The sequence below is a fragment of the Clupea harengus genome, chromosome 1, assembly GCF_900700415.2.
Source record: "Clupea harengus chromosome 1, Ch_v2.0.2, whole genome shotgun sequence".
In the NCBI taxonomy this organism is placed as follows: Eukaryota; Metazoa; Chordata; class Actinopteri; order Clupeiformes; family Clupeidae; genus Clupea; species Clupea harengus.
The window spans coordinates 9,506,581-9,521,854 of record NC_045152.1 but is presented as its reverse complement, the minus strand read 5'-3'; the positions used below and the strand labels follow the sequence as shown (position 1 = coordinate 9,521,854).

The following is a 15,274-nucleotide window of genomic DNA, read 5'->3' as shown; positions in this document are numbered from 1 at the left end:
CTCTCTGTATTGCTGTATTGTGAAGTGTGTGTGTCTAAGAGTGAGAGAGACAGAGACTGTGTGTATGTGTGTGTGTGAAGGGTTCCCACCCATTTTTATTGACAACATCTCGAAACTTCTCCATAACATTTCAAGGTCCTTTAATGAAATCTCCATGACCTTTCAAAAGTTACAAGTACACAAGCAAGACTGCATACTTCACAGCACAGATTGGGCCTAATTACTGAATCAAAAATAAACCTTATCCTTTTCGATTAGGCTATGTCAATTCAAGTGGAAACTGTACAATGCTGCAGAAATGGGGGTGGGGGGGTAAAATAACATCACTCATTTCATTAGACCTAAACATAACAAAGGTCATTTTATGGCTGTTTCAAAACTTTCAATGAATTTACTGAATTTACTTTAATTTCAAGGCCTGGAAAATGGGATTTTTAAATTACTTCTGCATGACTTTTCCAGGATTTCCATGACTGTGGGAACCCTGTGAGTGTGTGTAAGTGTGTGTGTGTTTGTGTGTTTGCTTGTGTGCATGTGTGTGTTTGCTTGTGTGTGTGTTTGTGTGTTTGCTTGTGTGTGTGTGTGTGTGTGTGTTTGCTCGTGTGTGTGTGTGTGTGTGTGTGTGTGTGTGTGTGTGTGTGTGTGTGTGTGTGTGTGTGTGTGTGTTGGTGCTACGCTTCTGTCTCCCCATTGTCCCCTTTTGTTTTGGGCTCCTGCCACCACTCGGCCATGAAGGACTCCTCGTAATCCCCCATCCCCTCAAACTCCTCATCAGGTGGGGACGGAGGCCCAGACACCTGCTCCTCTGGGCTCACTAGGTCCTGCAAAAAAACATCCAGAAGTCACTTGAATGATGGCCCCAGAGATCTACCCTAAGCTAAATATATTCCACCAAACTCTATCAAAAGCAAAACATGTCTGATCAAGTTCAAATATCAATCTTCCATGCTCTACCACATCCAGAAGTGAAATTCTTCAACCAAAATGAATATAAAGCACATTTATACATAATAACAATATAAATATAAAATGCACAATATACATCTATACTTATATACACATTTAATACATGCCAACACAGGCATCTCTAGCTGCAAGCTGGAACTACTGTTCAGGAGTCAGTCATGGCAGTGAAACATGATGCATGTCATGACAACTAACGTCCTCTTCCCCTCTGACAAACGCAGGCAGACTGGGCCAAATGAAAGAGCTTTCCTCCCCAGCTGTGCCAGGAAGTGGGAGGGGTTAGAGTGTCTCACCAAAAAGCCCAGTCAACAGCACCTCCATGCCACATATCACACTCAGGGAGGGAAATTCACACACACACACACAAAACACACACACACACAACACACGCACGCACACACACTCTCTCTCTCTCACACACATTCTCTCTCTCTCTCCCTCTCTGAAACACACACACTCTTTCTCTCTTTCACACACACATTCTCTCTCTCTCTCTCTCTCACACACATTCTCTCTCTCACACACACACACACATTCTCTCTCTCACGCACACACACACACACACACACACACACACACACACACACACACACACACACACACACACACACACACACACACACACACACACACACACACACACACACACACACACACACACACACACACACTCTATCTCTCTCTTCCATGAGCTCTCTCTGCCACTGTTTTAGACTTTAATGGCTGATGACGGGGGAGTTTCTAATTCTAGCTATTTCTTGCAACAGGATTGACCCAGTTGCTAACTTTACTAAAGAGTTCCATTACAGTTTGTACTCAAACACTTTGGTACATTTGTCATGTCGTGACATGCAAATGGGTTAAACATTTACATTTAGTCATTTAGCAGATTCTTTTATCCAAAGTGACGTACAAAGGAGAGAACAATCAAGCTACGAGCAATAGAGACCTAGTGTAACAATAAATACTACTTTCTATAATAAATAAAAAAAGTGCAGGAATGTAACTACTGTAAGTGTGAGTTAAGTACTAGTTAGAGGAGATAGCATTAGAGGAAAGATAAGGAGAGGTAGAGGAAGGGAGAGGAAGTGCAAGTAAAACATTGACTTTATTTATGTCAACCATCATGCTTCATCAGTTTCAGTGACATGGCAATGTTTGGACTGTTGCCAAAAGACTTCTCATTCAAACCTTGATTGTTTACATGTGATTAATGAGGATTCAGTCAATTCATTCAAAGGCAAATTATGAATGTAAAACCCGATAGGTCACACAGCCAGAGAGGATGTACCAGGCCAGCATATAGGGGAAATACAGTTGTAAGGCAGAATTCAGTCTGCTTTACAACCTGGATTGTTTGTTGACATAGCAACCCCCATGCATTGTTGCCATGAGGCACCCCAGAGCCTGTTCACAGTTGAACTAACATGCTGCATTCCTGTAGAATCAGCCTTTTACCCCCCATCGTCACAGAGAGAACCTCAAGAGGATTCGAATTTCCAAGTGATGCAAATGTTTATGAATGTAACATATTCATGTTTGGTCTTGAATTGATCCTTGTGATGTGGGCAGTAGAATATCATGGTTTCCCTGCATTCTGAAGTACCTGCTATAGATATGTAATTTGGTTAGCCCATTGTAACCTTTGCCTGGGGATACCCAGATGACCAGGGTTGGTAGGGGGGGAATGCTATCTTTGGGGCATCAAAGAAAGTTTGTGGTTGTAATTGCGGCTACTGTCCAGTCTTTCAAGTTATTTTCTGCGTCTTGCGACTACATTCGTCTATCATTTGAAAGCTTTTTGAGTTGAAATTGTTGTCACTGACATGAACATCAACATCCTACAAAATAATATTCAGTTTGTTGGAGGCATGCAATAATATGAGAAATTAGTGAAAAAGTCCAGTAAAACACTAATATAGTAAGAAATACACTTCTAGAATGCAATTTGATCCTGACAACATGGCTAAGCTTTTCGACTGTCTTGGGTCCAGCCAATAACAAAAGGAGGTGTTTCTCATATACTTATTTAATATTCGCAACTCATGAGAATCCTTCCCTCACAAGAATAAAACACATTTACAATATTACATTTAGCAGGTAATCTATACCGTGGTGCTGTTTGTACTAACTGTTCGGAGAAATGCACTCACTGTTTTTGAAAACATTAAGGATGATTGGAGAAATGCACCAAAAGAAACAGAGAAAAACTGTATTATAGAGTCTGTAATGAAATAGCACTTTAGTTAAAAGGCTATTTGTTAAATGGTGTATGTCTGTGTCTGTGTGTCTGTGTGTGTGTGTGTATTGTGGTTTGCTTTTGATACCTCGTCGTCTGTCTGCAGATAGTTTTGTGCGAACGCCAGCATTTCCTTCTGTTTGGTTGTCTGATTGAAGTACCGTACAGCCTCCTGCCAATAACACAAAGCAATGAGCACAAAGAGCTTTTGGACGTCAACAGGAATAAAAGAAGCAAGGACTGGTTGTGTTATTCTTCTTATACACTCTCATAAACACATTTTATACATAGCCCAGTGCAAGGAGTTTACGAACCAAGCCAAAATCTGTCAAAAGAGGTAATTAAAGTCTTTTCAGAGGGGCCTTTGTCATTGTGCGGAGAGAGTGGATGTGTGTATGTGTGTGAGAGAAAGTATGTGTGTGTGTGTGTGTGTGTGTGTGTGTCAAAGTCAAAGTCAAGGAATGCTTGCCTGAAAACCATTCTAAGATATGACATTGCTTAATTGCCACCCTTGTGTGGTGTCTGTGTGTTCACGCCAAAATAGGCTTTTCAAATCTGACACTTTCTGAGTTCTTATGCACATGTCTAAAAGTGTGTTGTAGAAGACAGACTGACTGAGAGAATGACTGTGTGTGTGTGTGTGTGTGTGTGTGTGTGTGTGTGTGTGTGTGTGTGTGTGTGTGTGTGTGTGTGTGTGTGTGTGTGTGTGTGTGTGTGTGTGTGTGTGTGTGTGTGTGTGTGTGTGTGTGCATGTGTGACAGAGTAAAGATAAGAGAGGGAGACTGACTGGCCGTGGTTTAAAGTGGTCTTCCTCCAGGCCCCACTGCTCTCTGTAGAACTTGTAGTAGACCATATTCTTCTGCATCACTTCATCAGAAGGGTCAAAGAGCATGTAGCTGGCAGCACATGGAGCTGCACTGCGCACGTCATTCACTAAACAGTAAGAGAATACACACACACACACACACACACACAGGGACACACACACACCAGTTCAACACAGAATGGTTGGATACAGAACACTGACTCTACTATGCTTCAGTTAATGCCATGTATATTATTTGTGTGTGTGTTTGTGTGTGTGTTTGCGTGCAGGTGTGTTTATGTGTTTGTGTGTGAGTGTGGTTGTGTTTGTGTGTGTGTGTGCAGGTGTGTTTGTGTGTGCATGTGAGTTTATGTGTTTGTGTGTGAGTGTGGGTATGTTTGTGTGTGTGCATGGGAGTTTGTGTGTTTGTGTGGGTATGCGTGTGTGTCTGTGTGTGGTGTGTGTATGTGTGTGAGCGTGGCACAGCATGAAAGCACTCACATTTATAATAGGCAAACTGCATGTAGTGATACATGGTGGCGACAAACTTCTCGACAAAAAAGCCCCCGACGTTGGGTGTGAGATTGCCCTCACACTTCACCTTGCACTTCAACATATCCACGTACAGATCTAGCAGATGAAAAGGGAAGCACACACTTAAAGACACCACAGCCAGGATTACTAAAAAAAACACTGAAGTACAAAACAGTCTGTCTTCTCAGGCCAAAAGCCCAAATGTTTTGCGTAATGCGTCCTGCCTGGACTGTGCCTTTACAATCCCTGAGCACCAAGCCATTTCCTCCTTCAGCCACAGAAGAATTCCCTCACTGTGGATTACTGTGCAAGAGCTGCCACTGAACTTTTTCAGACTGAATAGTTTGTAAAGTTCACCATCTCTGGACCCTTAAAGGTCCAGTCCGTGATTCTGGCGAAAAGTTGTTGATATTTGAGCTCAATAAAATGACACCCCTCCCTTCCGTGCTCCTGAGGGAAATGTGTTGATTGGCTGGAATAATGTATGGCTTGGTCTGAAACACTTTGTTAGTTTCCCATTGACAGAGTCAGGACTGTGTATGCACACTGGAGGGTTTTTTTTTAGCTCACACAAAGAACGGACAGCTAGAAGACAGTGAGGAGTGATGTGCTGAATTGAACAAAAAGTCTATTTCACTATTTCACTATTATTCGAGCCTTCCATGTGGTTTAGCACAGTGAGTGTGTTTAATTCAGTAGAAGCATTCTTCTATTTTCTTGTTAGAAATGAACACTGTCCCAAGGTGCTTTGCAGAAAAAGGACAATAGTGCCTCGTCGGCTACAGAAGAGGCTGCTCACCTGCCAAGGTGGGGTAGAAATCCTTGAACTCCGTGACCTCGTATGACCCCTCACAGGCCGCTTGGCAGAGGTCAAAGGTCTTGAAATACTCGGTGGCTGCCTGCTCCATGTTCAACGCACTGGTACTGAAATCCCCAGTGTTGAACAACTTCACAGCTTTTAAAAAGGCACCCTGAAGAAATGTAAAGAGAAATAAAGAGAGTTTGTCTGTTTGTCTGTCTGTGGGAGGTCATCTGTGCTTGCTGTATAACAAGGAAGCCATAGACTGTGTGTGTGTGTGTGGCTGTGCAGGCGTGTATGCGTGTGTAAGTGTGTGTGCGCACATGTGTGTGTGGGCCTTTCACATTCAGGAGGAGACCAGATTCCACATGAAGGCTCACACACTGTTGCCATCAGGTTCAAAGACGGGGGGGAAGGTGTTACCTCGTAGAGTTTCTCTTCATGGTCGATGAGGTACTCCTCCACATCGAAGAGGCTCTTGTAGTAGTTCATGTTCTTGGCGAGAAGAGGGTCCCCAGGGTTCCTCTGCAGGAACGTGTGAGAGGCTGACACCGCCTTCTCCAGGTAATTCAACTACAGGAGGAGGGAGCAAGGTAGCAGGACACAGAGGGAAGTCAGATTAAAAACAGATAGAAGTGCTTGAGTGTATAGAAGAGATACATGCGTGCGTGTGTGTGTGTGTGTGTGTGTGTGTGTGTGTGTGTGTGTGTGTGTGTGAGTGAGTGAGAGAGACAAAGCAAAAGAGAGAGAGAGAGACTAAATGACACACTGAATGAGCTATTGTCTCTAAACCTACTTTCAGAATGCATATGTCAGCAGTTACTATGCAGCTTATTTTACACATCTTTCAAATGTATTTTGTGCATAGCAAATTGCATGAAGGAATGACACCAGTCCTGGTCTTGCCATCTGATCTGACTCATAGCCCTGACTGCCTAATTTGTGTTTCCTGCATGAGTGCATGAGATAATTCAGAATTTCAGCCTCCATGGCAGGATCCCACAGGAGATATGTTTCCAGTGAAGATCACAGAAGAGACACTCCCTGCCTGTTTCCAGTGTCTTCACCTGAAACAGCGGCTCAATAGAAACAGAGCCCTGCAGCAAGCCAAGTAATATTGAGTTTTAAAGGCATGTTCTAAGCATGCACTGAACTGCACATAAATGTTCGGGGGACGGACGGCAGGACGACTGTGTTTCTGCCAGAGAAATATAATTAGGCAAGGCTCATTAGTTAAGTCTTTCATCAAGAAACTTTGATGAGAGGCAATGGATGACAAAGCCACATTTCTACATACTGATACCTATGATTAGCGGAGTTAATATAGTTAGGGAACCCCACATTTTAAAAGCATGACTTAAGGCACTTCCTGAAGTCACAACCTAAAAGAATAGATTAGGGCATGGTCACTGTGCAAAATATGGACCATTTACATCAAAATTCTGATGTTCTTGTCCCAAGGAAAAATACAACCTTGACAGGTGATGTGAGCTACTTTCAGACATGGTAGGTTCATGGCATATTGTGCTATCTTAAAGTCTGTTACATTGAACTGAATCTCGTTAACTTGTATGGACCTTAATATGACAATAATACCGGAATTACAGCTATGTGGTCGAATCGGTAAGGGCAGTGCTAGGGCTCGGTGATTGATGAATGGCATTGAAGGGTTTGATTTGAATTGAAACCTTCCTGGGCAGTGACCAGATGCCTTCCGCATGTGGTGCGCTCAGGAGGCCAAGAATGAGCCTTTTGTCCGTATAGTTCTCTGATGTGTGTATTTAGTAGGGGGGCTAGATATTTCAAGGGGCGCAGTCTGGATAGGGGGACGTGGCATCTGCTCGCCTCCGTGTTGAGTTCACGTTGTTGTCGGCTAGAGGGCTGTACCGAGTAACGCGGAGAGGAAAACATTTTTTCTCACCTTTTGAAAGCTACTATAGCACTTTGTGCGCAGCGCACAGTGCCATTTAATAAACATATCACAAGACAGCTATTTGCGTAGTGACTGAGAGACTGAGTGCCACACGTGTGAGGTCAATATTTTGGAGTGGACTCACAGGACTTGTTCCTTCCACCAGTTGTTCATCATTCATGCACACGTCTGTACTGGCCAGAAGTAACCCCGCAAGTATCATTGACTATTTTTGACATTTGAAGGCCCCCTATAGTTGTCCAGAATTTAAGTTATATAATCCCCCTTTCTAGGTGACGGTTGCTATTACTGATTGACAATGCATCTTTAACATTTATAATCCATACAATCAGTGTGGATAAACTAATTCAGGTAATTACCCATACCCGATAATTTACCCCAAACTAATACACTTTCGTGACAGGCTATTATTTGTTATCACACCACGTACAGCTCATGGGCACCTATGCAGCCCCTACCTGGAAAAACCCATACTGCATGTACCGGTATGGCTCCCTTCTTTCGAAAGCATCTAGGGTCTCTCTCTTTGGATAAGCTACTGAAAACACCGGGAAGTTCTTCTTGCAGTCTTTCAGGCAGGATGCCCGCAAAAGAAAGTGGCGCATTATCCGAAGACTGGTATCCTGAAAGAGCTCGTCATGGTCCCTGCTGACCTGACTGCAGTTTTGGCTACAGAAAGCCTCGCTGTCCTTCAGAAGTCTGTGCAGCCGTAAACTTAATTCCAGATACTTTATACTCTCCTTCCAGTTCTGAACGCCATACTGGTCCAGTGCGTATCCATATGCCGACTCCAGTGGCATCAAATCCGACTGTGGAAAACTCTTAAAGCTGTACTTCTCATATTGGGCTTGGACCGGTACCGAAGCAATTAAAACCGTCCATAAGCAAACAGATAGAAAGATTTCTCTTGACCTGTGGGTCTGAGAGGCCATGTTATCGGTTACAGGTTAGCTCCTCGACTGTCCTTTCCCCCGACCATTAAAAATAGCCTTTTGTAGCCAACTATCCAGGTTTTAGTTGTAGGGGTTCATGTCCGTCTGCACGTATGCAGCGCCTTGGCCCGATGTGAATGGGTCGGGAGGAGGGGACGGAAAAGTCTACTGGATCTTTCTTCAGTTTTAACAGGAGTCGGGCGGCTGTGATGATTTGGGGGTTGAAATGTTTCCCTGGGTCTTAACGCCGTCTAACTACCACGTAATAAAAACTTCCCTGCAAGCTACTCTTTATTTGTGTATAAGCCTGACGAAGCTCGGGTCTGGCGATACCCCCCCCCCCCCTGAATTATTTTGGTTGAAGCACTGTGACTGACAACATTTAAGGCCTAGAGTTGTATTCGTCTGTCCCTATTCGTCTGTCCCATTAACAGCAGGGCAACGGAGGAGTAGGCTAGTTTGTGCCTGAGCGCCAGCGCTCTGGGCGCTTTTTGTACGGCCAGTTAAATCCGTTAATTCAAGTCCACCCTCAGGAACCTGACATGTTGAGACTGAAACATGGAATGAAAAACCTGACCTTATCCTTAGGAGAAAAAAAGTGATAGCCTTCACCCCTCATGTAGGTAACCTAAATATACCAATACATTGACTAATACGATTTAAGGATACTAAACGAACTACCTTCACTTCTTTTTTATGTAAATGTATTTTAGTTAACAAAATAAAGAACGATTTGTTTGGAACATAAAGGCGTGCAAACTAAGGACTAATCTGGTCTTTATAGGACCCTGCAGCCATCGAGGGGCACTAGGCAAATACTTGGATGGTGGGGCCCTGTCAGCCAGATGTGTAGACACGAATAGACATTTACCTACACATAACCTACTGAATAAACTAATTCGTATACAGTTATTTCTTCCATTGCCCAAAGCCCAATGTAGCATACGAAACCAGTTTGAATGTCTTAAAAAGACGTTGTAAACAGGAGCACAGGCCTACGTTATATTTTAATTCATGGTTTCGGGCAGGCAGCAACTTAACACGTTTACAAATTCTTGAGAGAAGGGGGAGCTTATGTTTGGGGAGAGTGGGCCCCCACCGTTTCGAGGTGCGTAAAATGGTTAAGAGTCGAACGGGCGTTTCATTTCCACCGCCCCTGCAACTGAAGAGAAATTAAAGTTGATCCTCCTGCAAAAGAATATCCACATGTGCCCTAAACTCTTGAAAAATAGCTATAAACTACAACAGAAGTTAAAATGGATCTGAGGTATGTGTTGGTTATCGCGGTCATCTCGTTAATCTATGTAAAATGTGAATCCAGTCCATTGGATGACTTGGTTATTGATCGCTACTCCATACCCACACTTTGTCCAAGAGAAGTGCAAACCGGGGATTTCGTACGCTATCATTTCAACGGAACACTTCCTGATGGGAAAAAGTTTGAATCGAGGTAAGCCATTTGGTACATCACGCACAATCAGTTTTAAGATAAACTACACATTAGCAGACGAATGACCGATTTCCATGACTTTAAAAATGTTAATCCTGTGTAGTTAGCAGAGCACATTCTTGAATTGCGGCCCTACATTACTGTGACGCAGAAAGCAACTATTCTGCAGCTCCCTCTTGCATTTATGCCCTGGTAAAATGGGCTAGGTTGTGTTGCTACGTTGTAGCAGCATCCGTAACTGTTTTTAGAGCAACTGCAACAGCCTAAGTTAGTAGTGGTAATTTTACTTTTGTCGCCACGTGACCTACTACGTCCCACAGTGCGGACACTATTTATATGTTCGCAGTACAGGATTTTATTCAAGACGTAGTCGAAGTTTTAACTTCTTGCGTTATAGTGACGCATATTGGTCTCGCTTTGTCTTTGCAGTTCTTATTCAGTTCCCACATAAGTACGGGAGACTTCAGTCAGATCAAACCCGCAGCTTGCCACGCATGCAAACGTCGGCCAGTCACAGCGTCAGTAGCTAGAAGCAGCTAGTGTAGTGTATCCCAAATGTCATGGACTTCCAGTGCATTGGTATTACAGGCATATATATATATTTTCTATCACCTCATTCCAACCCCTCTCCTACACCCAAACCGTTGTGTTCAGTCATGATAAAGGTAAACCATTCGTGGGGCAGGTCGGACTGGGTAGTGCGGTGATCACCGGGCTTGATCGGGGAGTCCTGGGAATGTGTGTGAATGAACGCAGGAAGCTCACCATCCCCCCTCACCTGGCTTATGGAGTCCTAGGCGCAGGTAAGAGACGACCGACCGAAGACATGTTAAGTTACTGTATTATTACTTCAGGCCAATACCATGTTTGGATGCAATTACCTAATTATTTAAGGCTATTCATTTTTTTTGTAATTTTTTTTTTTTTTTGATAAGTCACCAACCTTGCTTGCTAAGAGTTCAGGGTATCTGCAGGGGTAAATGTGAAACATTCTTAATATCCCTTGCCCTTACACACCATCACACCCCCTCTCTTCACCCCCCCTCTCCCTCAGGTACAGTGATACCTCCAGACACCACTCTGGCGTTTGATGTTGTCTTGCTGGATGTGTGGAACATGGATGATAAGGTCCAGACTCGCACCCTCAGCAAACCCCAAGACTGCAAGCGCAAAGTGATCGCCACAGACTTCATCCGGTACCACTATAATGGAACCCTGATGAATGGAACCCTGTTTGACTCCAGGTAGGTTAACAGTAAAATGGGTGATGGGATCTTTTTTCACATTGAGTTAAAAAATGAAGTGACACAAGTTGGCATGTAAGTCATCTGGTTTATTACCCACAATTCTGCTCTTTAATTGAATTGCACCAGCAATGAAAAGTGTTCCCGAAATACTGAAGTGGCCAGTGGCATTGCTTCATGCCATAATCTAAATCCATTTGATTCATTGTTTAATTCTCAATTAGTGTGACTGCATATGCTCCACTGGATTCCGGTGTGGAAAACTCACTTAGAGTGTTTATGGCAGATAGAATATCAACCACATAGGGGGGACGACTGAACGACCGTTAGCATAGCATTACCATTACTAAGAATGCAAGGATGTATAAACAGTACTAGGCAGGCAGGCATGCATCTGTTTACTCTACTAAAGTGTTTGCAGGTGGTTTGTTATCAGTAGATGATGTGCAGACAGCTGCGTGTGTTTGCATAACTCTGTGTGAGCCCATCTCCTGAAAGTAGGTTTTGCTTGTTGTCTTGCTTGTCTGCTGCAGCCATAGCAGGGCGAGGACATATGACACGTATGTTGGCGAGGGTTACTTGATCAAAGGCATGGACATCGGCCTGCTGGGCATGTGTGTGGGAGAGAGACGCTCTATTCTCATTCCCCCATTCCTGGGCTACGAGGATAAAGGATACGGTAACCATGGTTCTTGACCCTTTTTTAGCCTCCCTCTTTCAATCTTTTATTTGGAGTCAATTTCTAGCAAGTATGCAATGTCAAAGTCTGTTTACTTTACTTTTACGAGTTGCCCAAATTTGCTGAATTGTTTCTGGTAGTTGTATATCAGTAGGTTACTAATCCCGAAAACATTCTCTCTCACATATACGCACCAGCTGATTGTAAGATTGACACTGACACGACGGGCCCCAATGCCACTCTTCTCCTCCAGGTTCTGTGATCCCTCCACATGCCAGTCTGGTGTTTGATGTGTTGTTGGTCGACCATTTCCACGCCAACGACACTATCGAGGTGGAGGTTCTATACACTCCTGAGTCCTGCACCAGGAAATCCGTGTCGGGCGATTACATCCGCTACCATTATAACGGCACCCTCCAGGATGGCACCCTCTTTGACAGCAGGTCAGCTGATCTCTGATCGGATATTGAGTGATTGTCTCTTGACACTGCTCAGCTGGCTATAGCTCACTCTATGACAGTCTCTTTACTGTGCAAATACCATCGCAGGCAAAGAATGTGACTGATTCTAGTGTCTAGTTTAAACTTGCTGTGTGGTGGGCCTCCCGCCCCTTATGTGCCACGCTTCTGCTTAAGGTTTCTTCCTGATTAACGGAGTTTTTTTCTTGTCCCTTTTGCCATTGTGTGCTTGCTCTAAGGGGGGTTCAGGCCCTAGGCTCTGTAAAGCACCTTGAGACTTTTTGAGAATTGTAATGCTTTGGCAAAACAGTTACAAAACAAGGTAAAACAGACAAAAATGTGATTGATATTGTACATTGATATTGTATTGTCTCTCCCTTTCCTCAATAGTTATCAGCGTAACAGCACGTACAACACTTACATCGGGATGGGATTCGTGATCCTTGGCATAGACAAGGCTCTGCAGGGAGTGTGTATAGGGGACAAGAGACGGGTCAAAATCCCTCCTCATATGGCCTACGGCGAGAGTGGAGTGGGTCAGTTAGCTTTACACTGTGTTACACAACACATATGGACAAGCACTAACTTCCACTTTGGTTATTTATATCAGGTTTGTATGTATTCAACTCCCTTTCCTCACTCCGTTTTCTCTCTCTCTCTTTCTCTCTTTCTCTCTCTCTTTCCTCTCTTTCAGAGGGTATGATCCCTGGATCAGCAGTGCTCATCTTTAACATCCACGTGATTGACTTCCACAATCCTAACGACACAGTGGCCATCAAAGTGACACATAAGCCAAACATCTGTAACCTGACCACCGCTAGCAATGACCTCATCCAGTACCGTTACAACTGCTCTCTGCTGGACGGCACTTTGCTCTACACCTCGTGAGTAGCCAACGCCTCAGCTTTAACACACTCGCACACAATCCCACTGGAGGAAAATTATGTATGTGTGTGTGTGTGTGTGTTTGTGTGTGTGTGGGAGGGTGCCTAGTGTTTAGGAGACTCCTGGAGGTGTCTTAACCAGTCTTACCCTAGCAGCAGTGTCAGGATCGATACGTCCTAGACATAGAATAGGGTTAAAGATTTAGCACATATACATGAGACAAACCTTGAGAAATGCAAAGGGAAGAAAAGTTTTTTTGTGACAAATACCTCTTACATCTGTTTTCTCCAACCTCCTGTCTTCTCGCCCTCCCTCTTGCTCTCCATCACTCTCCCATCCTTCCCCTCTGCAGAGATAACTTTGATCTGCCCCCTCGGACCACGCTGGGCGCGGGGAAGATCATTGAGGGTCTGGACACGGGGCTCCTGGGCATGTGTGTGGGCGAGAAGAGGGATGTCCTCGTGCCCCCGCATCTCGGCCACGGAGAGAATGGAGGTAAGACAGGGGAGACAACAGGGTTCAGAGGAAAAGAGTGCTCGAGCATCCGTATCGCACAACATTAGCAGTGACTCTCCGATTCTATTCAGCTATAGGTCACGTGGCAACACAAGCTAATACCCAGCTAATCCAATGACTCTGCAAGCTTTTGAAAAACTGTAATTCCGAAGAGTAGACCATATACGTGATAATACATATTGTATAATGCACTCTTACGTTATCTAAAACTGATATAATCATAATTAGTGTATGGCCTGGTTTTCTAAGCTATTTCTGCTCTGGTCCTGTGATTGCGTGTAGCGGCTGAGGTTCCCAGCAGTGCGGTGCTGATGTTTGAGCTGGAGCTCCTGGAGGTGCAGAAGGGGGTTCCTGACGGCTACCTGTTTGTGTGGCTGGGAGACAGTCCAGACCCCCTGTTCCCCGCCATGGACTTGAACAAGGACCAGGAGGTTCCCCTGGAAGAGGTCAGAATCTCACAAACATCAAGTGTACTTCAACACACACACACACACAGTGGAATAATAATGAACAAAAACCTCTCCCACACACACACACACACACACACATGCACACACACTCACATACATTGTTGTGTAATAATATTTACAAATTGTAAGTATTCAGGTAAAAAATTACTAGGTCAGAATAGATGAGGTATTCACAATAACTCCTCTTCCTCTCTAGTTTACCACCTTCATCGAGTCCCAGATCGCCGATGGCAAAGGTCGCATGCGTCCAGGGATGGACAAGGACGTCGTCATCAAAGATATGTTCACCAATCAGGATCGTAACAACAATGGCAAGATCACCGCAGAAGAGCTTAAACTCAAATCAGATGAGGACCCCCCCAAGCATGAAGAACTGTAAGAGGCACATTAAACCAATGAGAAAGAGATCTTAGGGGGAGGGAGGGAGGGAGGGAGGGAGGAGAGGCAGAGACTTGGAAACCATACCAACAAAACTTCACTGAATCGTTGTCTAGCCAGTCATTGAACAAAACACCACCAACTACTCATTCAGACCCAATATCTTACAATGCACTGCAGATATCCAAGAGGCTTGGTTTGCCTTCTGGTGTAAAAACGGGTGGTTGTATGTTTTAGACAGGGTATGTGCAATACAAGACTTTTTTTTTGTAAGGACCTTGGATCTTGTGACATATTAAAGAATAAACAACAAACTGTGTTTGTAATTAAAAATGACAAAAAATTGAATATGTGAATTGCCTACAAGATTACTGTTTTTTAGCCAACCCTGATTTTTTTTCTCAAAGGTTGGATAGAGCAGAGATAATTGAACTGTCTGAAAACAATATAATCCCCAGTCAAAAGTATAGCACAATTGTATGTGCCTATAATTGTATGTACAACACTTCTGTAGATGTTTAGTCCAATAAAAATGATGCCTGTGGGTGCTTTTTTGTTTTTTAATAAAAGATTGATTGGTGTTGTCTGAATTAAAAGTACAGCTGTATTTTAATTTTCTGAACTAGCTCTCAAATACGTTATGATATCAATGTGCAGCCTAGTGTTGAAAGAAAATTGTAATTGCAAGGTTTTTGATGACTTGATTGATCGTCTCTATGCTACCAGATCCTCATATTCAGTGGGTAACAGCACCATCTGGTGGCCAATAGAATATTGTTACATTGACTCCTGAATGGTTATCTCCAAATAAGGATCCCAGAAAATCTACTGCATTAACTGTTTTACGCTCTCCTAAAATCAGATGACTGACAGAAATATAAAACCTTGTAGTCTTTTTCGGGCAATTTCCGTAGCATGGTGTGTATTTTTAAAAGAATAAGTTTCACTATTTAACTGTGGAGCCCCAGAATGAGAAAGAAATTAAT

The 15,274-nt window shown here is 43.6% G+C and overlaps 2 protein-coding genes across 2 annotated transcripts; one reads left to right on the top strand and one right to left on the bottom strand.

Annotated features, from left to right (window-relative positions):
- Positions 1-606: 606 nt before the first annotated feature.
- On the bottom strand, positions 607-9,236 carry p3h4 (prolyl 3-hydroxylase family member 4 (inactive)). The gene is made up of 7 exons (XM_012816769.3): positions 7,735-9,236; positions 5,767-5,916; positions 5,344-5,515; positions 4,512-4,640; positions 3,993-4,138; positions 3,294-3,377; positions 607-821 (listed from the first exon to the last, which is right to left on the bottom strand). Exons 1-7 carry the CDS (start codon positions 8,206-8,208, stop codon positions 672-674), a joined length of 1,305 nt encoding a protein of 434 aa, XP_012672223.1. The 5' UTR covers positions 8,209-9,236; the 3' UTR covers positions 607-671.
- Positions 9,237-9,332: 96 nt separating this feature from the next.
- On the top strand, positions 9,333-14,884 carry LOC105890809 (peptidyl-prolyl cis-trans isomerase FKBP10-like). Its single transcript, XM_012816895.3, has 10 exons — positions 9,333-9,658; positions 10,313-10,461; positions 10,713-10,902; positions 11,436-11,581; positions 11,835-12,024; positions 12,430-12,575; positions 12,734-12,923; positions 13,277-13,419; positions 13,723-13,886; positions 14,107-14,884. The coding sequence occupies exons 1-10, from the start codon at positions 9,465-9,467 to the stop codon at positions 14,287-14,289; spliced, it is 1,695 nt and encodes a 564-aa protein (XP_012672349.1). The 5' UTR covers positions 9,333-9,464; the 3' UTR covers positions 14,290-14,884.
- The last annotated feature ends 390 nt before the right edge of the window (positions 14,885-15,274 follow it).